This window comes from Oncorhynchus mykiss, chromosome 6 (genome assembly GCF_057628025.1).
Source record: "Oncorhynchus mykiss isolate SJ-2025 chromosome 6, ASM5762802v1, whole genome shotgun sequence".
In the NCBI taxonomy this organism is placed as follows: Eukaryota; Metazoa; Chordata; class Actinopteri; order Salmoniformes; family Salmonidae; genus Oncorhynchus; species Oncorhynchus mykiss.
In genome coordinates, this window is record NC_143027.1 from 78,430,244 (window position 1) to 78,457,421 (window position 27,178).

The window sequence follows — 27,178 nt, forward strand, 5'->3', positions numbered from 1 at the left end:
TATATAACACTATTATCCTGATACTGTAGCTTTCCATTATCCACCGTGATATATAACACCATTATCCACCGTGATATATAACACCATTATCCACCGTGATTATATAACACTATTATCCTGATACTGTAGCTTTCCATTATCCACCGCGATATATAACACCATTATCCACCGTGATTATATAACACTATTATCCACCGTGATATATAACACTATTATCCACTGTGATATATAACACTATTATCCACCGTGATATATAACACTATTATCCACCGTGATATATAACACCATTATCCACCGTGATATATAACACCATTATCCACCGTGATTATATAACACTATTATCCTGATACTGTAGCTTTCCATTATCCACCGCGATATATAACACTATTATCCTGATACTGTAGCTTTCCATTATCCACCGTGATATATAACACTATTATCCTGATACTGTAGCTTTCCATTATCCACCGTGATTATATAACACTATTATCCTGATACTGTAGCTTTCCATTATCCACCGTGATATATAACACTATTATCCTGATACTGTAGCTTTCCATTATCCACCGTGATATATAACACTATTATCCACCGTGAAATATAACACCATTATCCACCATGATATATAACACTATTATCCTGATACTGTAGCTTTCCATTATCCACCGTGATATAACAGTGTATTATTCTGATACTGTAGCTTTCCACAAAGGAAAGCCCAAACATTCACTTGATCAGATTTCAAATCCTCAACAAAAACAAATTGAAAGGAACAAGTTGTGAGACATTGTAGCATATCTACTAGCTTTATTATTCATGAAAAATATATCACAATAAACAATGTATTAGATCTAAACATTTTAAGCACCTATTTCAAAATGCACAAGAAGCATGAAATGCAGTTTAAGGCAGGATTTCTTTTGGGTAGTTAAAACTGGCAGCTTATAATTGGTTAATGTTTCATCTTCAGATGTTGGAGTATTATAGGATCTTGGTTGGATCATGATGGCGATCACTTCTTCAATGCTGCAGTCATCTCAGGAACAGCCTGCAAATACAAACAGTTCTCATACCCCTGACAGTTTCATTGGCAACAACGACAAAAGACACATCCATTGTCTTTGACTGTTATCTGAAATCAGAGTGTATGTAAACACAGGTAAGATGAGAACTATTGTCACAGTTCTGGACCTGCCTGTTATTATCTCTACTTACCCATCACTTCAGCAGAATATTACTAACTTAAACACCTAGTCACCAACACCGGCCGATCACACGCAACGACACTGGTTAATAAATGATGAGGCAAACAAATGGAAAAAGCCACTAGGCTTTCACTTCTCACAAAGGGTCCCTCTTGAAGAGTCTGGCAAAGCATGGGCACTGGATCTGGATCTGCCACCTCCGTCTTTATGCCTAAACTAGAGGGTAGAAGTGCTTCCTGGAACCCTGTGGCGCTGAGCCCTGCCAAAGTTACCTGAACATGTCAATTAGGAGTGAATAGGTGAAGATGAACACAGAAGCCAACACCAGGCAGTCCCCTTAGTTTAACTATCAGGTGGTATTAGTTGCTGTTAAGGTTGAGGAGTGGAAGTTACTCTCTGAGCAGGAGGTCCTCTCATGAACTATCCACTGATACATTCACGAGTTCAATAATTCAGTACATCTGCTTTTTCATTAGGTGGAGTAATATACAGTTCCAAATGGTTCCTATTCTATCAATCACAATAACTGATTTACCAGGTTTGGATCCAGGCACTCAACAGAGAAATGTTTACAGTCGGAGAGAGTAAGAACTTAGCTGCATATTCATTTAAACATGATTTCACTCAGTGTTATTTTAGGCTAATCCCAGAAACCTAGTTAACAGATTGTAACTGAATAAGGCACAACTCAGGAAGGCACAAGGTCTCTAGAAGTTTTGTTTTCTGAGATTAAACAACTGAATAATATGCAAATGTATGAGAGGGAAAACCAGACGTTAACACTGCCTTTAAAACAGGTCAAATAGATGGCTACACCACCAAGCTAATGAATCCCCATTGTTTAAGACTGAACGGCAAATGGAAGGTGCCCTTTAATGATTTATAATGATAAACCTAACTATTCAATTCATTTTATCAATCAAACTCATTTATAGAGCCCCTTCTACCTAAGCAGTTGTCACAAAATGCTTTTACAATGACATTATTACACAGGAATACTTTTAATGAGCAACTAACTGACAGCCTGGGCCTCTGATCAGACAGGAAATGGCTTGCGGGAGGTCTCTAGTGAACCAGGAAGTGCCTCAATGTCACAATCAGAGAAGAAGAAGAGTGAATTAACAGTGACCATTAGACATTTCCCTTAATAATTGAAATGTTTGAATAAAGGCTCAGAGGGAGTCAGTTTAAATGCATTAACATTAGTCGATCAGTCGTTGATGTGTCTTATTACAGCGTCATTAACTGAGGAGAATATTTTTCAAATATGTTTTGCTATGGTATACTTAAGCAACAAGCCACGAGGGGGTGTGGTATAGGCCAATATACCACGGCTAAGAGATGTTCTTATGCACGACGCAATGCGGAGTGCCTGGATATAGCCCTTAGCGGTGGTATATTGGCCATATACAACAACCCCCTGAGGTGCCTTATTGCTATTATAAAACTGGTTACCAACGTAATTAGAGTACTAAAAATACATGTTTTTTGTCATACCCGTGGTATACTGTCTGATATACCATGGCTGTCAGCTAATCAGCATTCAGGGCTTGAACCACCCAGTTTATAATAATTTATAGCTAATTAAGGACCTAATTCAACCAAAACCAATGTTATGTTTGCTTTTATCAGGAAACCACTTTTGGTAGAATAAGGTCCATATTATTAATATAACAAATACACATCGTAGTAATAAACCTATTTTAAATCCTCCTGAGGGTACTAGAAGAATGACTCTTAAAGGAGAGATGGACAGGGTGTGACAGGGATCTGTAATGATGGCATGAGGGTGTGATGGATATTTCCCTCAAGACTCCTCACCACAATTTGCCCATCAGGACTAAGCAGATCTCAAGTACATGAACACTGACACTTTAAATGCTGTCATGAATTAGAAATACTGGGCACCATACAGGTTAAATCCAGTGTATCAGTGTTGACTTGGATAACACTCATAGCACTTCCCTAAACCTATACAGGGTGTGGTGTATAATACTTCATTTAGCCAATGCTGAAGATCTAGGTCCACCTCCTTAAGATCAACTAAATATCTACCTCCATATAAGGGATTCATTGACAGTCTTACCTTGAAGAGATCCTCCGCCAAACCGTAGTCAGCTACCTGGAAAATAGGTGCCTCTGGATCTTTGTTGACGGCAACGATTATCTAGAAATGAAACACAAAAACACGTGTCACAGTTCGTCTCAGTACATGTACTAACCTGTCCTCTGAATGTAAATGCAAAGCGGTATGCATACTGTACATGTACTAACCTGTCCTCTGAATGAAAATGCAAAGCGGTATGCATACTGTACATGTACTAACCTGTCCTCTGAATGAAAATGCAAAGCGGTATGCATACTGTACATGTACTAACCTGTCCTCTGAATGTAAATGCAAAGCGGTATGCATACTGTACATGTACTAACCTGTCCTCTGAATGTAAATGCAAAGCGGTATGCATACTGTACATGTACTAACCTGTCCTCTGAATGTAAATGCAAAGCGGTATGCATACTGTACATGTACTAACCTGTCCTCTGAATGTAAATGCAAAGCGGTATGCATACTGTACATGTACTAACCTGTCCTCTGAATGTAAATGCAAAGCGGTATGCATACTGTACATGTACTAACCTGTCCTCTGAATGTAAATGCAAAGCGGTATGCATACTGTACATGTACTAACCTGTCCTCTGAATGTAAATGCAAAGCGGTATGCATACTGTACATGGATTGCCTCAGAATTTTAATGGAGGCTAAACCAAACACTTAAATCATAAATTAAAGATACATTGCTATGTAAACTGATGATCCACATCCTAAAGCAGTGAGTCAGCATCCGGTATTAGGACAATATCAGTTACCATGATAAGAATCAAAATTAAGTACAAATAAAAAAAAACTAAGTTGTATTAAAAATAAAGTTGTATTATTTAAAAATAAAGTTGTATTACCATCCCTTACTACTCTCTCACATGTTATATACACACACTATGCTTTCATGACATATTGCATAGCTTGTTAAAGCAGCAAACATAAAAACCCAAATTAGCTGCACTTAAGTGATGTCACTTATGAATGTGTTTTTTTTAAGTGGATGAAAGTGATTTTGAAAACAGCTCCGTGACATCAAGCGGCAGGATATACGTAGAAGCAGAGTAAATTTCATACAAAACAAATAGATATGGGACTATGGCTGCATAATAGTACATAATACTGTGGTCTGACACATTCAGAACACATCCCACACACTCTACTCTCATCTTAAGAAGCAAGAGAGAAAATACAAATAAATTATACATCATTCTTTAAAAAGCTTCTTCAGGTTCCCTTTTAAAACACACTTCTTAAGTGCACGGGATCCCGGAGCAGATAGCTCGCCTTGGTGGAAGAAATCCACTCAGGAGACTGTTGTCATGGCTACGAAAGAGTTTCTCCATTTTGCATTTACATAAAACAGTTCTCTTCCAGGGACAGATGTATTCTGCCCTCCACTTGCTGTAAAAGTGGGTCAACTACAGTGAAAAAAGAGGAATACAAATAAGAAAAAGTACTCTGACCAAGTTCATTCAAATCCTCCTCATATATAGACGTTCTGAAAGAGTGAATTACTGTAATACTATTAATTAGGTAAATTGGTGCAGTTGTATGACACCCATTTTGGCTTTTTCAAATCAGCCTATACAGTAACAGTGTTAACTGGACTGATTATTTGAATGGGTGATCTTTATGCTTTCAGATAACTTGAAGATATCAAATTATTGTTTTTTTATCTTCAAAATGAGTCAGTCAGTTTCAAAGAGTTGTAAATGTTTTTTATTAATTAATATATGTTTTTACATTAATACAATTTATTTTAAATCAATATGACATTTAATCAGTATCTCCATTGTTTTACTGTATGTATATCTTTACTTGTTAATCCATCACTAGTGCAAATTCCACAAAAGGCGATAGAATAAGCTTAGCTACATGAAATTGTGATAAACATGAGGGTGAGACGTATTTATCACTCTCCTGGTGACAAGGCGCTACATCACAAAGAGCTCAGAAGAATTTAATAAAATAATCGACACCACAGTTAATTTAGCAATCAGACGCACAAGCCCCATAACTATATGTAGTTATGCATGACTTGCGACAGCAAGAATCAGCAAAAAACAATGTTTTAAAAAGCACAACTTCTTTAGGGAAACATTGTTACATTTTCAAAAACATCTTGCTGTATAAAACACATCCTGTATTTTGTTTGGAGCACTAGAAAACTCTTGCATCCTCAAATAAAAAAATTGAAAATCAGTAGAACAAATCTATTTTACATTTGTTTAAATGTGAAGAATTATCCACAAGTAATAACACAGCCATACCACAATAATACCACTAGCTTATTTAGACTGCTTAGTTTGATGTGTGTGATGTGGTGCACCTTGCTGTTCTTCATCCCAGCCAGGTGCTGAATAGCTCCAGAGATGCCCACTGCGATGTAGAGTTCCTGGAAATAAAACACAACATAAAATGGCCAGTCAGTATATAATAATGTAATATCAAAAATGTAATTCATATGACAAAAAATGTATATTTTTGCAATAATACTACACAGACATGATACATAAATAAAATAAATCAGCTTTCAAGTTTTAATAAACAGAGTGTTTATTGTAGGGAGAACAAAAAAATCTATTCTGAAAAAAAAAATCAGTCTCAACCAAATGAATGAAAAGGTTTGGACACAATATGATATGTAAAGACTATTGATTTAACCATTACTTTTCAACAACTTAAAATGAGAAGATGATGCGTGTTTGCACACAGAAATACACAGCATGGCAATCAGAGAATCCCTATGACCACAGCCTTATGAGATAGGCTCTTCTAACCAGTAGTCTGGTGAACCAAGTTGCTGTGACCATAAGTGACCAACACCAGGACCACAAACTGAGCCCCAATCCCCCGGAACCCTGTCCACCATACTCTGACCTGATAGGCAGTCAATTCCTGAACATACATCTCAATGGTTTTGACCAGTGTGGTCCTTTAGGGTGTCTGACAGCCAGAGTGTGGGGGCCTGGGCCCCCGGCTGCAACATTACCATCCATTCTCCAGGGAGCAGCACATCAATTGCTTTCAGCTAAATGCACTCACATATGAATATTTCAGTAGGATTTAATGTTTCAGCTGCAGCCCCAGAGGAACAGAGCATCAATTTGTGAACACAGTTCTCCCGGAGTTAAAAGCCAGGCTGGATAATACAGTATGAAAGGCACTGTCAATCCAGAGGCCTTTTTCCCCCCAGACTGGGAGAGAGAAAATAAAAAATAGAAAAGCTTCTCCCCGTTAGCCTCCAAGTAGGTCCCCAGCTGGGTATAAACAGCTTTTTGAAAGTTTTCCACTACAAACTGCTAGACTTGGGGGGGGTCATTTAGCCCTGAATGTTTTTAAAGTATATGTAGGGAGAGGAGGAGAATGGCCAGACGATTTGCCAAGCTTGGGCAGTTTTTCCCTCTTCTTCTGTCTGTCTGTCTGCTTGACTGTCTGGTGTTTGGTCTCTCCACAGCTGCTGTCAGCCGTGGCAGCAGGGCAGGGACTTGGTGCACTCGCTGGCCTGTTAATAAAATCCCCCAAAGTGATGCTGAAACCCAGTGGTTCACACAGCACAGCTCCCCTCAGGTGTGAGAACACAAGCTCCTGTACACACAGCCAGATTGTGACACAACTGAGTTAATCAACCAGGTGATCACGGGATGCTGCTGTGTGCAAACAGACAACAAAGGACAACAGGTTGGCTAACGATACTAAATACTATTAGACTGGCTCGGTGGCATCTCAGGACTGAGTCCTATAACTGGTTTGACAGAAGAATCTATGATATTCAATGCCTTGAAAAGCATATGAAAAAAGGTTAAAAGTGGTCTTTATTTTGTTATATTTCTACTGTTGGCCTATGTGTGACAAAGCTTGTGAAGATAATGAGAAAATTATAAAAGTTATCACTTGAAATTATTACTTAAGTCCTCTAAAATCATAAGTAAAAGACTATATCAACCTGCATCATTCTGAAACCACCAATGCCTTTACAGTGCTCTCACTTAACAATAGCCTTATATTATAAATCTTTAATTATTTGTTCCTTATGACAAAACCTGAAACAATTGTATGTCATTATTTTAATCAATTGTTATCATATCTCATTTCAAGTAAAATACTTAGTCTTTGTAAGTAATTAACAAGAATACAATAATTGAAAACGTTATTAATTTTGCCAGCGTTGTTTTGACCGGTACATTGAGTCAAGCGGAGGTGTTGCGCTCCTCATTTAAGTGACACGGCGTCTTGTAAAAGCCACTAATAAGTTTTATCCTGATGAGTGCAGTTCATAATAAAATACACGACAACGCATGTGTAAACTAAAACAGGCCACTGACAGTTACACTAATAAGGTCATAATGGCCCAGGTTCCTGAAGCCAACAATGCAGAAATGCCCGCAGGCAGCAATCAAAAATGTATCCTAATTATCATGTGAATACTGCATCACCTCTGAAGAATGATAAATTATAAATCCACAACATGGTTCCCCTCTCAGACTGGCATGAGGAAAGATGTGATTTCTTTTGGGGGGGTCGGAGCGTTTCTGAAGGCTTGTCATGGAATTATGGAGATAGACATACCATCCACTGCTTACTGTGTAGGGAATTTACCTATAACTTTAAATATATACAGTACCAGTCAAAAGTGCAGACACACCTACTTAATTAAGGATTTTGCTTAATTTTGACTATTTTCTACATTGTAGAATAATACTGAAGACATCAAAACTATGAAATAACACATATGAAATCATGTAGTAAACAAAAAATGTTAATTAAATACATCAAAATATATTTTAGATTCTTCAAAGTTGCCACCCTTTGCCTTGATGACAGCTTTGCACATGCTTGGCATTCTCTCAACCAGCTTCACCTGGAATGCTTTTCCAACAGTCTTGAAGGAGGTCCCACAAACTCTGAGAACTTGCTGGCTGCCTTTCCATCACTCTGCGGTCCAACTCATCCCAAACCATCTCAGTTGGGCTGAGGTTAGGTGACTGTGGAGGATAGGTAATCTGATGCAGCACTCCATCACTCTCCTTCTTGGTTAAATGTCCCTTACACAGCCTGGAGGTGTATTGGGTCATTGTCCTGTTGAAAAACAAATGACAGTGGGACTAAGTGCAAACCAGATGGGATGGCATATCGCTGCAGAATACTGTGGTAGCCATGCTGGTTAAGTGTGCCTTGAATTCTAAATAAAATCACTGACAGTGTCACCAGCAAAGCACCCCCACACCACCTCCTCCATGCATCACGGTGAGAACCACACATGCAGAGATCATCCGTTAATCTCTTCTGCGTCTCACAAAGACACGGCAGTTGGAACCAAAAATCTTAAATTTGGACTCATCAGACCAAAGGACAGATTTCCACCGGTCTAATGTCCATTGCTCGGGTTTTTTTGGCCCATGCAAGTCTCTTCTTATTATTGGTGTCCTCTAGTAATGGTTTCTTTGCAGCAATTCCACCATGAAGGCCTGATTCACACAGTCTCCTCTGAACAGTTGATGTTGAGATGTGTCTGTTTCTTGAACTCTGTGAAGTATTTATTTGGGCTGCAATCTGAGGTGCAGTTAACTCTAATGAACTTATCCTTATCCATAGGTAACTCTGGGTCTTCCTTCCCTGTGGTGGTCCTCATGAGAGACAGTTTCATCATAGCGCTTGATGGTTTTTGTGACTGCACTGACTGACTTTCATGTCTTAAAGTAATGATGGAATGTGGTTTCCTCTTTGCTTATTTGAGCTGTTCTTGCCATAATATGGACTTGGTATTTTACCAAATAGGGATATCTTCTGTATACCACCCCTACCTTGTCACAACAGATTGGCTCAAACGCATTAAGAAGGAAAGAAATTCCACAAATTAACTTTTAACAAGGCAAACCTGTTAATTGAAATGCATTCCAGGTGTCTACCTCATGAAGCTAGTTGAGAGAAAGCCAGTGTGCATAGCTGCCATCAAGACAACGGGCAGCTACTTTGATGAATCTCAAATATAAAATAGATTTTGATTTGTTTAACACTTTTTTGGTTATTACATATGTGTGATTTCATAGTTTTGTTGTCTTCACTATTATTCTACCATGTAGAAAATAGCAAAAATAAAGAAAATTAGTAGGTTAGTCCAAACTTTTGACTGGTACTGTCTATATAATTTTACTGTAAATAGTATATTATTACATTTGGTTACATCAATTATATTTCAATTGACCTGATTTGTTTTGAATATTAATTGCAATACACAAGCAATGAATGGTTACTGGTTTAGGATGTTGCATATTGCCTTCTGTGATTGTTTCCTGTTTACATTGTGTACAACAATATTAGCAGAGTTGTCCATTTTGAGGGGCAGGGTGGACTCACAGCACTTAAGTCTCCTTCCTAATAGGTCTGGTAAATCATTTAGGATCTTAAATCAGCCATTAACTACATTACAGCCGCTTCAGACGGCCCTAATGTGGGTCTGATGACAGCTGGGATATCCCTGTCGCAAGCCAAATGACCCATTTATCCTTTTTAAGCTTATTACATTTTAAATAATGAAATAATGTCACAATACAGAGTATTGTCACACATTCTGTGATTTTGTTTGTATTGTTTCGGATAACAAGTGTGTGCTTGCCTGTATTAATTCCCTTTAACCTGATGTGGCAGGCATAAGAGAAGCGCCCGAGCGGAGTTCCCACATTCGGTTTTCAGCGGAAAAGGAAGCTAGGTTGAAAATAGCTGTATTCCTGAAAACCGGAATATGCAACTCGACTAAGGATAATTCCCTTTACTGTGAGGGGTCTGTCTTGTGGCTTGTTGGCTTTGCCAAAACATACACAGCCTCCGCTGAGTCTTGGCACACACACACACACCCCAATCCACACACGTGCTAACTAACACATTGTACACACAATTGAATGTAGGAGACAGATAGGCCATCTTTGGAACATCAAGATCGAGAAAATACAGTGCATTCGGAAAGTATTCAGACCCCTTGACTTTTTCCACATTTTGTTATGTTAGACTTATTCTAAAATGGAATAAATAAATAAAATGTCCTCAATCTACACACAATACCACATAATGACAAAGCGAAAACAGGTTTTTAGAAATGTTTGCACATTTCTAAAAAATAAAATATCTTACTTAAGTATTCAGACCCTTTGCTATGAGACTCGAAATTGAGCTCAGGTGCATCATGTTTCCATTGACCATCCTTGAGATGTTTCTACAACTTGATTGGAGTCCACCTGTGGCACATTCAATTGATTGGACAATGTTTGGAAAGGCACACACCTATCTATATAAGGTCCCACAGTTGAAAGTGCATGTCAGAGAAAAAACCAAGCCATGAGGTTTAAGGAATTGTCCGTAGCACTCCAAGACAGGATTGTGTCAAGGCACAGATCTGGGAAAGGATACCAAAACATTTCTGCATCATTGAAGGTCCCCAAGAACACAATGCTTCCATCATTCTTAAATTGAAGAAGTTTGTAACCACCAAGACTCTTCCCAGAACTGGCCGCTCGGCCAAACTGAGCAATCGGGAGAGAAGAGGAGGTGAAGGGAGGTGAACAAGAACCTGATGGTCACTCTCACAGAGCTGCACAGTTGCTCTGTGGAGATGGGAGAACTTTCCAGAAGGACAACCATATCTGCAGCACTCCATCAATCAGGCCTTTATGGTAGAGTGGCCAGACTGAAGCCACTCCTCAGTAATAGGCACATAACAGCCTGCTTGGAGTTTTCCAAAAGACACCTAAAGACTCTAAGACCATGAAAAAGAAGATTCTCTGATGTGATGAAACCAAGATTGAACTATTTGGCCTGAATTCCAAGCGTCACGTCTGGAGGAAATCTGTCTGACCATCCCTACGGTGAAGCATGGTGGTGGCAGCATCATGCTGTGGGGATATTTTTCAGCAGCAGGGACTGGGAGACTAGTCAGGATCGAGGGAAACATGACAGGAGCAAAGTACAAAAGAGATCCTTGATGAAAACCTGCTCCAGAGAAGAATGGGAGAAACTCCGCAAATACAGGTGTGCCAAGCTTGTAGCGTCATACCCAAGAAGACTCGACGCTGCAATCGCTGCCAAAGGTGCTTCAACAAAGTACTGAGTAAATGTGATATTTCTTTAAAAAAAAATGTTTTATATACACTACCGTTCAAAAGTTTGGGGTCACTTAGAAATTCTGTTTTTTGAAAGAAAAGCAATTTTTTTGTCCATTTAAATGACATCCAATTGATCAGAAATACAGTGTAGACATTGTTAATGTTGTAAATGACTACTGTAGCTGGAAACGGCTGATTTTTAATAGAATAGGCGTATAGAGGCCCATTATCAGCAACCATCACGCCATCGCAGCTTCATGAAATAGTACCCACTAAACACCAGTCTCAACGTCAACAGTGAAGAAGTGACTCCGGGATGCTGGCCTTCTAGGCAGAGTTGCAAAGAAAAAGCCATATCTCAGACTGGCCAATAAAAAGAAAAGATTAAGATGGGCAAAAGAACACAGACACTGGACAGAGGAACTCTGCCTAGAAGGCCAGCATCCAGGAGTCGCCTCTTTACTGTTGAAGTTGAGACTGGTGTTTTGCGGGTACTATTTCATGAAGCTGCGATGGCGTGATGTTTCTCAAACTAGAGACTCTCATGTACGTGTCCTCTTGCTCAGTTGTGCACCGGGACCTCACACTCCTCTTTCTATTCTGGTTAGAGACGGTTTGGGCTGTTCTGTGAAGGGAGTAGTACACAACGTTGTACCAGATCTTCAGTTTCTTGGCAATTTCTCGCATGGAATAGCCTTCATTTCTCAGATCAAGAATAGACTGCCGAGTTTCAGAAGAAAGTTCTTTGTTTCTGGGCATTTTGAGCCTGTAACCGAACCCACAAATGCTGATGCTCCAGATAATCAACTAGTCTTAAGAAGGCCAGTTTTATTGCTTCTTTAATAAGAACAACAGTTTTCAGCTGTGCTAACATAATTGCAAAAGGGTTTTCTAATGATCAATTAGCCTTTTAAAATTATAAACTTGGATTAGCTAACACAACGTGCCATAAGCGCGAACCACTGCTTTTAATCAGGGCAAGGTGACCGGAAACATGACCGAATACAAACAGTGTAGCTATTCCCTCCGCAAGGCAATCAAACAAGCTAAGCGTCAGTATAGAGACAAAGTAGAATCTCAATTCAACGGCTCAGACACAAGAGGAATGTGGCAGGGTCTACAGTCAATCACTGATTACAAAAAGAAAACCAGCCCCGTCGCGGACCAGGATCCTCAACACTGGGGCCCCACAAGAGTGCGTTCTGAGCCCTCTCCTGTACTCCCTGTTCACCCACGACTGCGTGGCCATGCACGCCTCCAACTCAAGCATCAAGTTTGCAGACAACACTACAGTGGTAGGCTTGATTATCAACAACGATGAGACGGCCTACAGGGAGGAGTGTGGTGTCAGGAAAATAACCTCACACTCAACGTCAACAAAACAAAGGAGATGATCGTGGACTTCAGGAAACAGCAGAGGGAGCACCCCCCTATCCACATCGATGGAACAGTAGTGGAGAGGGTAGTAAGTTTTAAGTTCCTCGGCGTACACATCACGGACAAACTTAATTGGTCCACCCACACAGACAGCGTGGTGAAGAAGGCGCAACAGCGCCTCTTCAACCTCAGGAGGCTGAAGAAATTTGGCTTGTCACCAAAAGCACTCACAAACTTTTACAGATGCACAATCGAGAGCATCCTGTTGGGCTGTATCCCCGCCTGGTACGGCAACTGCTCCGCCCACAACCGTAAGGCTCTCCAGAGGGTAGTGACGTCTGCACAACGCATCACCGGGGGCAAACTACCTGCCCTCCAGGACACCTACACCACCCGATTTCACAGGAAGGCCATAAAGATCATCAAGGACAACAACCACCCGAGCCACTGCCTGTTCACCCCGCTATCATCCAGAAGGCGAGGTCAGTACAGGTGCATCAAAGCTGGGACCGAGAGACTGAAAAACAGCTTCTATCTCAAGGCCATCAGACTGTTAAACAGCAACCACTAACATTGAGTGGCTGCTGCCAACATACTGACTCAACTCCAGCCACTTTAATAATGTAAAAATGTATGAAAAATGTATCACTGGCCACATTAAACAATGCTACTTAATATAATGTTTACATACCCTACATTACGCATCTCAGATGTATATACTGTACTGTATATCATCCACTGCATCTTGCCATCTTGATGTAATACATGTATCACTAGCCACTTTAAACAATTCCATTTTTATATATGTTTACATACCCTACATTACTCTTCTCATATGTATATACTGTACTCTATACCATCTACTGCATCTTGCCTATGCCGTTCTGTACCATCACTCATTCATATATTTTTATGTACATATTCTTCATCCCTTAACACTTCTGTGTATAAGGTAGTTGTTGTGAAATTGTTAGGTTAGACTACTCACTGGTTATTACTGCATTGTCGGAACTAGAAGCACAAGCATTTCACTACACTCGCATCAACATCTGCTAACCATGTGTATGTGACAAATAAAATTTGATTTGGAGTGATGGTTGCTGACAATGGGCCTCTGTACACCTATGTAGATATTCTATTAAAAAATCTGCTGTTTCCAGCTACAATAGTAATTTACAACCTTAACAACGTCTACACTGTATTTCTGATCAATTTGATGTTATTTTAATGGAAAACAAAATGTGCTTTTCTTTCAAAAACAAGGACATTTCTAAGTGACCCCAAACTTTTGAACGGTAGTGTATATACAGTTGCAAAAATGTCTAAACACCTGTTTTGATTTGTCATTTTGGGGTATTGTGTATAGATTGATGAGGGGGGAAAAAACGATTTAATCCATTTTAGAATAAGGCTGTAACGTAACAAAATGTGGAAAACGTTAAGGGATCTGAATACTTTCCGAATGCACTGGAGACTAATGAAGGTCAGCAAAAGTCATTCAACAAGACCAAACATAATTACATTTGTAATCCAAAATACCTCAATTAAAATATAATTTTACAGAACATTTAATATGATAGTGTGATGCTGAAAAACTGAAACAATCATATACAATTTATTAAAGTTATGTTATTATTTTCTTGTCAGGTTGCTCACTAAGAAATATTGTATGTTGGTTTCTGCTGTGACACAGTGAAATAACAGAGACAATAAAAGGGTGTGTGTTGTATCACTTACAGGTGCTACAATCTTGCCAGTCTGGCCAACCTGCATGTCATTGGGGACGTAGCCAGCATCCACAGCAGCTCTGGAAGCCCCCACTGCATTCACAACATACAGCAGGTTATTAATACACATGATCATACCACGCAGTTACACACAGACAACTGACCACATGAAGACCACACTCACACACTTTCCACTGACCCTCACACATGCACCCACTCACTCTCAAAGATTATCTCTCTCCTTCTCTCTGATGTACACACACATGGTTATTTATACCTGCAGCACCCATTTTGTCAGCGAGGTCGTACAGCAGTTTGAGGTTCACACCGCTCTTCAGCCCTCGTCCTAATGGGACAAAGAAATCAAGTGCTTGGTCACAATGACCTAACAGAATGAGAGGCCAGGGAATGTGAATGACACATTGGCTGAAGCAGTCAGACAGTGTAAAGCTAAGCCCTTACCTCCGGACACTACCACTACCACGCTCTTGGTCAGGCTCTGCTTAAGTCATTCTGACATCCCCGCAGGAGAGGGCGAGGCAACTGCAACAGAACGGACAGACATAACAAAAAATCTATCTCAAAACGCAGCCAATTTAAATGTGCAATATATTCTTTACACTTGCATCTGAATATGCTGCTCGGGAGCCATAATCAGGTATTGAAAACATCACTGTTATGATGAGAGACAGAGAAAGGTTACTGAGTGGCGCTGCTGTCAACAGTGTAATGGAGGAGTACTGTACCCTGTTCAGTAGCAGCACTGCCTCCCTCCACAGCAGCAGGTTCAAAGGAAGTTCCCCTCACTGTGAACACCTCGACTTTCTCATTGCACTTCACTGTGGCCAGGGCATTACCTGTAGTACAGACACCACGTAAAGTAACACCACATACAATGTGTTTGCTTTGTTAAATTAAGATATATTCTCAGAGCAAAAACCCTCAATATAAGAAAAAGCTTTTAAAAAATTTGGGGATCTAATAAAGCTTTTGGGTTTTACATGCGATGAAATTCAGGCAATTCTATAAAATACAATGACAAATGTTCACAGTAATAATTAAAAACATGAAAGAACAGACTTGCATTGTAATTATTTGCATTGTAAGAACTTGCATTGTATGAAGCTAGGGCGGTTCCTGGCATATGCATTGTGTATTACTAATTGGACTGTCTGACAACACCAAAACATCCAAGTGTAAGACCTTTGTCTGGCAAAAATGCAGCAGCAAAATGGTTAAAAACCCCCACTGAATTTCCAACCAGGAAGAGTCAGGCTCTTGCCAAAGTTAAAGTGGATAATTTTAAATCAGACCCATCTATATTTTATGATTATAATGTGCCCAATCAAAATATGATCTGAGCTTATTCTTCTTCAGGGAGGCTTTTAGGCTTTCAGACTGACAGCTGGGATGACCAGGGTGGATCTCTGTAGTCATTAAGAGGTCAGAAACAACAACAACATGAACTATTATAGCCTCATCACTTTACTAATGAATATAGAACAATCATCTCCATTTAACCCTTGACCCCAGCCCATTAGCAGAGCACTACACCAATACTGAAATCTATCCAATCATTTATTCTGCTGTTTACGTATGCATTATAGGTAGTGCTAAGAACAGGCCTGCAGCGATAAGAAACTATGTTGTAATGCATAATAATTAGTGTGCTTACAAAATATTTGGGGTCATTTTATACCTCAATGGAATAGTTGTTAATTATAAAAGATATTGCAACAGGAATCTCACCAGCATAAATTGTTCTAACGAAGGTGTCTTGAGATTTGACCTCGGTGATGTCAGAGAGAGTTACAACATCCAGCTTGGCTGACACTCTGGGAAGGAGATTCTGTTGAGCATAATACAGTATTGAGATTATATTCTTTAATTCAACAATATCACCCTGTGGATCTCTCAGGACACAGAGAGGTGATGGGGAGGTTGATTGTTTTAAAATGGGAATGTTTCTCAACATTTCAAGGACTTGGCAAAGTTTGGTACAATAGTACAATAAAGACCAAATTGAAACTATTACAAATAATGTGTCCCTACAGAAACAGTTTATAGTAGATGATGTCAATAATGCTATAGTACCATGACGGATACAAACTGCCCTCTGTGAGTTGGATAAAACTAGGCTGGGCTATGGAGACTCAGATACAAAACTGTGTGAAGTTTAGCCCAATGATGGACAATGGAATTCAAAGTCATATTTGACAAATGATTGCTGATGATGTTTTTAGTAAAATAAATTCAATCAAATACCAGACAGTATTAGGATGCATCATCTAAAACACATTCATCTACTCAGGGAAACCGAGACCAGACAGTATTAGGATGCATCATCTAAAACACATTCATCTACTCAGGGAAACCGAGACCAGACAACCCAGCCTCAGTCAATATGAGTTGGATTACAATACATAAGATATTGTTTAATGCATCCTAATTCAACAGAAATACCATTAGATCAGCAAGTTGACAGTTCTATTGCAGAATGACAGATTACTGGGGTAGTAATTGAGGGGTAGTACTACACTTACTGGGTAAAATTGGAAGGAAAAAAACAACTTTCAGAAGCATTAAAGCATAATGTTTAAAAATGATGATAAATGTGATAAAAGATGATAGATTTCATGCATGTCTGGATACATTACATAATAAAATAAACTTCCCATGATAAGGACGGATTTGATCATTATATAGCTATTAATAATATGGGGGAAATGCAGACATGTGAACACTGTTGTGTTACAGTCAGTAACTCACCTTCCCAAAAGCAGAAGCTCCTGCACAGATGAACTGCTTCTGGGAAGCAAGAATCAAAGGAGTCAATTCCTCTGTATGGAGAAAAGAGGACCAGGGTTAAAGTACATATTTAGACCAAAAGAAAGTATCATGCCATTCCATCATTCCAACAGTAAGGGCGCTGTACTGCTGCGCCAGCTGTGCCATCAGAGACTCTGGGTTCGCGCCCAGGCTCTGTCGTAACTGGCCGCAACCGGGAGGTCTGTGGGGCGCACCAGCAACTCCTGTGGCGGGCCGGGCGCAGTGCGCGCTAACCAAGGTTGCCAGGTGTACGGTGTTTCCTCCAACACATTGGTGCGGCTGGCTTCCGGGTTGGATGCGCGCTGTGTTTTAAGAAGCAGTGCGGCTTGGTTAGGTTGTGTATCGGAGGACGCATGAAATAGGAGGACGCATGAAATAAAGAGATAACCATACCAGCCAGCTGTATATCATGAAAGAGCTACATTGTACTGCACAAGGGTGACATATGTACAAAATATCACATTAAAACATAACTTCCATTGATGTGTGACTAAACAGCTGTTAGGGCAGGAGCAGCCAACCATCCTCCAGCAGAGCTGGGTGTATGCAGGTTTTTGCTCCAGCCTTCCTGAAACACACCTGATTCTACTCACCAGAATCATGATTAGCTGAAATTAGGTGCATTAGTGTAGGGTTGGAGCAAAATTTGGCCTGGTCTCTCTTGCAAAAGAAATAATCTCAATGAGACCAACCTGGTAAAATAAAGGTTCAATTAAAAAAGTTGCATCCACACCGGTAGCTCTCCAGATAAGAGGGGTTGCCACCTCTGTGGGGCATTGCAGTGACAGTCCTACCTTGGCACTTGGTTCCAGCCACCAGGCAGGTGACCTCTCCTCCCACCTTGCTGGCAGCAGTAATGAACACAGTGTGATGGCTTTGTTGTTGTGCTCTGCTATGACCAGAGTAAATCTGAAACCTTTGGACCAGACAGGGCTGCAGGAGAGAACACTACCAATCTCCATTATGAAACTGCTTTATAAAGAAGATGATTGTCAATAATTACTATTTTGATCTTGAATGATAAACTAGACAGCGGGCTTAGGGCACATTATCAGACTGGCTCTAGCAAGTTAAGTGTAAACAGTAGTGTGTACAAAGGTCAATATAAAACACACTGTGCACGACAGGGAATAAAGGCAATATGAAATACGTTTGTCGAACACCAAAAGGAAGGCTATAGCCATGTCAGGTCAACTGTGTGTTTTGTCCTCCAAGATAACAAAATCACTTGCTAGTTTAGTTTAACCCGAGTCAGGTGACACACTGTACTGTAGTTAGTTATGTTGCCAAAATGTGGATCAGTTTCATGCTCCATCTACTCAGACACGATAACCGTTAATAGCTACAATGTATGTAGCTAACAGTGCGTTGCAAATTAGAGTGAAAGTACGTTGTCGACATATAAAAGTTTATGTCTATGGATGGAATGGAATGCTTACATCATGTATTTTATAACCTACAGTAATCAGCTAAAATCTTGCTAGCTATTTGTCTTGATCTAAACAAAGTGACAGTTGAGAGGCATCAGTTAATTCTCCACTCTTGTATCTCGCAAGAACAATGTAGTCTGATCTCTCCACGTCTCTTTCACTTTAAACAGTGAACTCAGAGAATAGCCCTACCTAATCATTTCATTATGAATTCAAAGGCCCTTTTAAAGTGCAAAAGACCAGGGATTTGAGAATGCATGTACTGTAGGCTATAAAATACATGATGTAAGCATTCCATTCCATCCATAGACATAAACTTTTATATTTAATTGGAAAAATACAGGCTGATGTAAAATATGGCAATCAAAACGTCATAAATAAACCTGTGAATTATCTGGAATTATATAATGAGAGCCCAATACTCCAAAATTCCGAGACAATGAAAGGAACCTACCTACATTGTATTAATTTGATTTATGAAATAGAACAAATTCAATACAGAAACTTTGTGGATACATTTTACTAAACCTAAAAATCAGGTACCAGTCTAGAGTGGCTCACTGCGCTGCTCTCCTGTCCTGTCATGAGGCAGTCAAATTGTACTTCTAATGTTCCTCCAGTAGGTGTCCTTGTTGTTCTCGAGTAGATGGGTGAACTGATTCACATGGTGTCAGGTGTCATGACGGGTTGTCTCTGTGCATTCTCCTCTGTCCCAGGAAAAACATGCAATTTACTGCTTACTCCTGCTAATTCCAATTCCAATGTAGGCCTAATAAAAGTGTACAGATTTAAAATAATTAACAGTAATTGTCAGGAAATAATGCATCAACCAAAAAAGCTCACCATAAACGTGGGCAAATATCCAAGCCCCAAAATACCTTAGAATTACCTATTGCATTCCAACAAAAAACCAACTGTTTCAAAATAAATAAACATTTTGAACTATCTAATTCTTTAAAATCTCTAGTGAGACTTGATATGACAGTGGGAATATGTTATGTGGGACGAATGGCTGTCCAGTTTTGCGCGTGACGTCAGAGAGCGTGTGGGACACTGCAGCGCCTCTTCCCGGGGCCGTCCCACAGTCCGAACTGAAGTTATCAGACAGCCAGGCACAGGCTACTCACCTCCCTCCTTTCTCCTCTTCTTCTCCTTCTTACTTCTTTTCTGCATCTTATCGCAATCCCGTCATCATTCCTGTATGGTGGATATTATTTTCAACTCTTCTTTCTTGGGTGATATGGGGGATCATTCCAAAAGTAAGTGCCATTTTTTTGCATGTATTTTTATCCGCTTTTCCCAGTGTTGTAGATTACCCTACAAATCGTAGCCTCTGAAATTAAAACATATTCTATTATCGCATTCAAATGCCATCGTATTTCATATATTTATTTGCATAAAGCAAATATAATATATTCGTATTGGTATTGTTTGTTATCCATAATGCGTACTTTTTCTTGTTTATAGTTAATTTTATTTTACATTTATTTTAAAACGATTGTGCGTAATTTCAGAACAGGTTTTAGTCATTGGAATGTAATACAGTGAGAAACTGGGAGTATTTCGCTCTGTATAAGACCATTTAAGACGAAGAAGTGACATGTAGGCCAGTGGCTCTCAAAAAAGTGTGATTTAAGGTGTCATTAACTGTGTACATGGGAAAGAATGGTTACAATGTCTGTGCTCTCTGCAGAGAAGTCCGGATTCGCGATGTGTGTAGGCTGTGGAAGTCAGATACATGACCAGTACATTCTGAGAGTTTCCCCGGACCTGGAGTGGCATGCAGCCTGCCTGAAGTGTGCAGAGTGCAACCAGTACCTGGATGAGACATGCACTTGCTTCGTACGGGACGGAAAAACCTATTGCAAAAGAGATTATGTAAGGTAGGGATTGAAATTCTTTGGAAATAATCTGTTAGTGATTGAATGTATTTTAACGTTGGTGTGAATGAGGAGGTAGCCTACAAATGTATATATTGTATATCCATATACATGCAAGACTTGTACCTAAATCACAGAGGCTTTTTAGGCCTAAAAATACAAATATCCTTGTTTTGGAAGGTTTATAAAAAAAAGTGTGCTCAGTCAGTGTAATTCAATGCTAAATGTATCTGTAGTTCATCGCTTTTCTACAATTAAAATAGTTCGTATAAGTTAGCTTTTATACTTGGATCCTGGCTAAACAATGCACAGTAATATCTATCTTAGCCTTGTTTCTGACGTTCGAAGTAGACCTAATAATGTCAAACTTGGAATAAAAACTGTAGTAACAACAAATCAAAATGCTGTTAGAAGTTGTTGTTTAATTCAATACATTTTTTTTGTTTTTTGCAGGTTATTTGGAATAAAATGTGCAAAATGTAACCTGGGATTCAGCAGCAGTGATTTGGTGATGCGAGCCCGGGACAACGTGTACCACATCGAGTGTTTCAGATGTTCCGTGTGCAGCAGGCAGCTCTTGCCGGGGGATGAGTTCTCTCTCCGGGACGAGGAGCTGCTGTGTCGGGCGGACCACAGTTTACTAATGGAGCGGAGCTCTGCCGGAAGCCCAATCAGCCCCGGACATATCCACTCCAACAGATCACTACACTTAGCAGGTCAGTTGCACATCCAAAACAACACCACCACTGACTTCTGTAATAATAATAAGAAGAACAACAACAACAATAATAATAATAATAATAATAATAATAATAATGATAATAATATGGAGGCAATCATCTTAATCAGAATTATGATATTCATTGTTAGATTAATGATCATAATAATAGCCTGATAATAATAGTTCTCAATATATTTCCTAGAATTATCGATAGGCCTAATTTTATGATCATACCGATCGGTAGACTCCAGAAAAAAAATCAGATGCAAGCTTTGAGTCATTAAAATGTCAATAACTAGGCTATATTAGGCAATAGGCGACCAATATCAGACTGACCTTTAAACTTTTCCATGGAAAATCACTGAGATATGATTTCATTTTCATACCAAGCTTTTAAAATGGATAGATTTTGAACATAAGTGGCGTTGGATTTTTTTAAGGATTTTGATATTTGATATTTGATATTTACATTACTATTTAATAGTGTTGACCCACAATACAAATACAGTAGGCTATAATAACTTCAAAGATTAGGCTAATCCCTACTCCTTGACGTTAGGCCTATCAGGACTTGCCTAGATAAATAAAGGTAAAATAAATAAAATAAAAGGCCTATCAGGATCATCTGGGTAACAATAAATACGATTTTACAGATAATCTCTTAATGTGAAAATTAAATAATTGTAGTAGATAGAAATGAACGAGTAGGCCTACACACAGTTGCTGTTGTAATAGTTAATTGGCTATTCCTTTTAAATTTAACAAAAACGTAATGCATGACATAAACAAGGAGTGTGTCATAGTGCGCGGATGGGAATCTGTAGCCTATTGAACTATAATGCAATAAAGCTTACATGCTTTTAGAATTACATTGTCATTGGGGCCTAGACATAATTGTTGCTCAATATGGGCGATGTATTTTTAGGGGGGAATACCAAGATCAAATGGAGTACGTGTGAATGGAGAGACTGTTATCGTTATATATATATATATATATTTACGATAACAGTCTCTCCATCCACACGTACTCTCTCTATATATATATATTATAACGCATGGCAAGAGTTGAATAAGTTACATTTTAGATTAATACGATAAATTAACGGTCTATATAACATGTAGCAAGAAACATACTCCAGGAAAAAAACGCATTTGCATAGACTATAATAATAATTAATAATAACAATAACAATAATAACAATATAATTCAAACTTTAGTTAATTTCCTTTTTTATTAAATATAATTCCGCCTCTCTTCAGCAGAGCCGGTGACAGTACGGGCACCACACCGAAACCACGTCCACAAGCAGTCAGAGAAGACAACACGAGTGCGAACCGTTTTGAACGAGAAGCAGCTCCACACGTTACGGACCTGCTACAACGCCAATCCGCGGCCAGATGCGCTAATGAAGGAACAACTGGTGGAAATGACCGGCCTCAGCCCAAGGGTTATTCGAGTTTGGTTCCAGAATAAAAGATGCAAAGACAAAAAGAGATCTATTCTCATGAAGCAACTTCAGCAGCAGCAACACAGTGATAAGACTGTAAGCATCTTCGTAAGTTAACCTCGGAAACATTTTGTATACTTCTATTAGCCTATTACTTTTTCTTTATGTTTGGTTCATCGTTGAATCCTTACATTTTTGCGATAGTTGAGGTATGTCAGCACAGGCTGGTCTCATAGACTAAACATAACATAGTAAACGAAAATCCGGGATATAAGAATTGCAATTGTAACATATCATACGAATTGTAATTCGTAACATTTTATACGAAATGGATGATAGACATCCACAAATTAATACCATACCAAACGTGCATATCATACTAATATAAGTCTCCAAGATTTTCGTTTACTATGTTACGTCTACCCTTGAGTCCAGGTTGGTCCGCAAAGAAGTACTTGTGGCCAAATGGTTACCTCTTAAATGCAAATAATTCGTTTCTCTGGAATGATTTGACCAGTGCCACACTTGAATAACCCTTGGTCCGAGGCCGGTCATTTCCACTAGCTGTTCTTTCATTATTGTTTTTCTGTATTCAACCTGCCAATAAATAATTAATCAAGAATTCAATTGTGCATGACCTGTATTGGAAAGCAAAGACTACAGAAGAAAATCCTGACATTCTGATCTGGGAATTTGATGGTTTTCTTCCTCTACCAAAGTGTAGATTTAATTTGGATTTCCTATTCTAATCTCGTATCAGAGTCTACAGGGGCTCACAGGTACGCCTCTGGTTGCCAGAAGCCCTATCAGACACGACAACACGGTGCAGGGTAACTCGGTGGAGGTGCAGACCTACCAGCCTCCCTGGAAGGCCCTCAGCGAGTTCGCCCTGCAGAGTGATCTGGACCAGCCGGCCTTTCAACAACTGGTAAGAGAGAGGAGACACACTGGGGTATTCTATACTTACATGCTAATGTAGGTGCACATGTGGGTACGCGTAATTACGCACGAACACACATTCAAACTCTCTCACATACACACGAACGCACGCGCGCAAACACACACACACACACATACACACATTAATTTAGATGACGACGTTTTCTTAGTTTTTTCTTAACTGTAATGTCATCAACTTAAAATGTATAATTAATAACGTTAAATGGCACATTTCAACGTCAGAAGTGGCAAAATGTGTAGCCTAAACAGAGCCAGGACAGATTTATTTTGACATCACTGTCTTTGCACATTACAGGTGTCTTTCTCGGAATCGGGTTCATTGGGAAACTCCTCCGGCAGCGACGTGACTTCTCTGTCATCGCACTTACCCGACACCCCGAACAGCATGGTACCCAGTCCCGTGGAGACGTGAGACCGGGCCACCAGCCTCGGTTCCAGGCCTAGCATGTTCCCGCCCCTGTCCCCGGTCCCCTGCATGTGACCAGCTCATCACAGCGTCCTAAAGACAGAGGAGTCGTTTCGGACATGGAGAGGAAAATGACATATTCTCAATTTTGAACAATTACCTAACGGCACTATAAAGCAACGCGTACGAAAGCCCTTCTTCTTAAGACAGTTCAGCATTTTTGAGGATATCAGTGACAAAACAAAAACGAACTTCGTTGCATGAACCGAAAGAAGATAGAAGATTCTCGTGATGGATTTACAAAACAGCCTCCCTCCATATTACATTGGAGCCATTTGATGTCGAACCAGATGGACATTCTTCAATTCATTGTGAACATATCGTCTCTTGGTTTCTTTATGTGATTTTTGATACATTTATTTCGTTATCAAGCCCATAGACTCGTGTGTTTGTCTTAAAAAGGAGCATGATTTCCGAAGATTATATAAAACAGATTCTTGTTGTTAAATATTTTATCTTAATAGGAAGAGGGCAGGTTGTTTGAGCCTCTCTAACAAAAGTAAGTTATTGTTATTTATTGTCAGGACAACGATTCATAAAGGAATTAATAACTGATCAAAAATAAAACTGTTAAAATCTTTATAATGTCTAAGGTACACAGTCTTTGCATAAACTCTTGTAGAATTTCCCAAGATAGGCTTACACCCCCGTTCCCCCACTCAGCCTGTGGCATGCAGTTCATCAAGTTGACCAGTGGTTATTTGAGCGAGAAACATCAAAACCTTCAACCAAAGGTATTCCCAAAACGAGTATGCTTCACGCAAACCTTATAGGCCCCCAGTTCACCGAGCTTCTAAACCACAGAGGTGTAGGCCTATATACAACAAATAAAACACCAATATATTTCTGAATTTATCAAAATAATAATTGTGCTAACAAGGTGAATAAGTTAGGCTTTAAACCACTGCAAAAAGAGGCCTATTAAAATTGCGATATAAAATGATGGATGAAAACGTCAATGATCGAATACTGAGGGTCCATTAATGAAAGCATTTGCATATAAATGTTGAATGTTATGACTATTATCAGGCTAATCTGATAGGCCTATTGATTTGGGGGAAATATTTATAATCATGTTAATATGTTATTTTTTACGCAGGCTATTTCATCATTTTAACTTTAAAAAACATTGGAGCTTAAAATTTGTATGTGGAATGAACAATAATATGATTATATATTTTGAAAGTAAATAAGACACCCTCAATTTGAGGGTTTGCGCAGCCTACCTAATGCTTAACATAACCGTTTTTCTGTGGCTGGGAGATTGGAATTAAGGTGGATTGGCTTCTGGTCATTTACTTTCTAGTGGCGAATTCTTGTTGTGATCAATCCAGTTTCACTGGTTAAATCACAAGTCTAGACAGCCAACAAGGATCGGCGGCTTCTTATCTGCGCCTGGCATCACCTGCAAACGATACATTGAATGAAGCCACAACAAACCCACTGCTCTCTTTGGAAAGAGCTAGTTTAGGGGAGAGACCAGCTCGTAAACCCACCCTAATCTGGCCACAGTTTATTTTCATTCCACTCAGTCAATTGCGTTATTACGCACGGGTCAGACGTCTCAGTAATGACATCTCAGACCAAGTACCTTTGTGTGTTTTTAACCGGGCTACGTAAAGACTAGGCTACCTGGACACAATTAGTTAACACTCATCAAATAATTTGAGATAATAAGAACAATTAACAAAACAAATACAGTAGACTAAGACGAAATGTATAGACTATTATTAATTATCCCATTTGTAGTTGGCTATAAATTACGTTTAAAAGTGGGTCTAACTTATTCTTTTAATGTCTGACCATACTTTCACAGGATCAAAATAGACTCATGAATGGAACTATATCTTGTAGATTTAATTTAATATGTATTAAACATCACTATCCTAATTCAACTCAACTATTGGCTAGGCCTACGATTTATTGATTGATTGATTTCATTATAGTGTCATGCATCTTCATGATTCCCAGCCCACATGGGCGTATACACTGTAATAATATTATCATACTTATATATGGACACACTTACCTACCTACCTACCTACCTACCTACCTACCTACCTACATACATACATACATACATACATAAACATTTGCATTCCTAATGAAATTAAAACAACTGAAAACACAAAACAAAAACCTGTATCTAAATCGGAAGTTTGAATGACAATGGGTAGATAATAGATGTGTAATTGAGCTGTTTTAGAGACTTTGCAGGAAACAATGCTGCCTGTTAGAGATAACCGGAGATAACCAGAAGTTACTGACAGAGGAATAACAATATTGGTGCATCTAGCCTGGAGAGGAAAGTTTCAAGAGACAAATGTCCTAGATACACATTTATTATACTGTAGATTCATAACATTTACAAAGTTGTATTCTTCACTTTAAGGTAAAACACATTTCAACCCTATACACTCAAAATGCCTGGAATGTTTGATTTGGATTGTGAATTAAGAGTGGGCAAAATAGTGTGGGAAAAGGATAGGCCTATGGTAATTTTGTTGGAATTGGTAGGCTATTTCAAACACAATCGAAAAATCGAAGCGAGATCATAGGTCAAATAAACATGTCAACTTTATCAAACCTTAGTCAATCTGACCTATTTCTTTGCAGGAATTTCAGAGTAGGCCGTAGCAAAAATACTGCATGATATCCTGTCGAATTGGTTGAATTTCAGATGGATTTTAACCTATACTTCTCATATCTATTGATATCTTACCACATTAAAAACAACTTAATCATATGAAATCATGTTTTATTAGACTTTTAAAAAAATACCACACGACAGCCATCACAAAATCCTATAACATCAACCTGAATTCGCTTTAATTTTTGCTTTGCACAGGGCAGCCTGGAGAAGACCATTGCATATTTACATTTATTTTATTACGTTTCCATTTGAGCTTGCTGATAACCGCGCCAGTTAAGGCCTGTA

General features: G+C 39.1%; 2 protein-coding genes across 8 annotated transcripts; one reads left to right on the forward strand and one right to left on the reverse strand.

Annotated features, from left to right (window-relative positions):
• Positions 1–790: 790 nt before the first annotated feature.
• Positions 791–19,938, reverse strand: LOC110526971 (electron transfer flavoprotein subunit alpha, mitochondrial-like). The gene is made up of 7 exons (XM_090239461.1): positions 19,893–19,938; positions 15,253–15,363; positions 14,784–14,891; positions 14,517–14,599; positions 5,636–5,701; positions 3,292–3,372; positions 791–1,048 (listed from the first exon to the last, which is right to left on the reverse strand). The coding sequence occupies exons 1-7, from the start codon at positions 19,936–19,938 to the stop codon at positions 1,013–1,015; spliced, it is 531 nt and encodes a 176-aa protein (XP_090095587.1). The 3' UTR covers positions 791–1,012.
• LOC110526639 (insulin gene enhancer protein ISL-3) lies at positions 19,820–24,820 on the forward strand. 7 transcript variants are annotated; one of them, XM_021607782.3, is made up of 6 exons: positions 19,820–20,024; positions 20,459–20,648; positions 21,099–21,361; positions 22,630–22,910; positions 23,575–23,742; positions 24,070–24,820. In XM_021607782.3, the coding sequence occupies exons 1-6, from the start codon at positions 19,967–19,969 to the stop codon at positions 24,184–24,186; spliced, it is 1,077 nt and encodes a 358-aa protein (XP_021463457.1). In that variant the 5' UTR covers positions 19,820–19,966; the 3' UTR covers positions 24,187–24,820. The 7 variants fall into 7 exon arrangements, with proteins under 7 accessions (XP_021463457.1, XP_021463456.1, XP_021463455.1 ...); XM_021607781.3 differs by having other exon boundaries at positions 19,821–20,024; positions 22,627–22,910; XM_021607780.3 differs by having other exon boundaries at positions 19,822–20,024; positions 22,630–22,922.
• The last annotated feature ends 2,358 nt before the right edge of the window (positions 24,821–27,178 follow it).

Coding starts and splice junctions, on each gene's coding strand:
- LOC110526971 (XM_090239461.1), bottom strand. CDS start 19,938: ATGCAGAAAAGAAGTAAGAAGGAGAAGAAGAGGAGAAAGGAGGGAG. Junction 14,600..14,783: donor TGACAAAATGGGTGCTGCAG/GTATAAATAACC, acceptor TTGTGAATGCAG/TGGGGGCTTCCAGAGCTGCT. Junction 3,373..5,635: donor CTGGGATGAAGAACAGCAAG/GTGCACCACATC, acceptor TTTCATTTCTAG/ATAATCGTTGCCGTCAACAA.
- LOC110526639 (XM_021607779.3), top strand. CDS start 19,967: ATGGTGGATATTATTTTCAACTCTTCTTTCTTGGGTGATATGGGGGAT. Junction 20,649..21,098: donor TGCAAAAGAGATTATGTAAG/GTAGGGATTGAA, acceptor TGTTTTTTGCAG/GTTATTTGGAATAAAATGTG. Junction 23,743..24,069: donor AGCCGGCCTTTCAACAACTG/GTAAGAGAGAGG, acceptor TGCACATTACAG/GTGTCTTTCTCGGAATCGGG.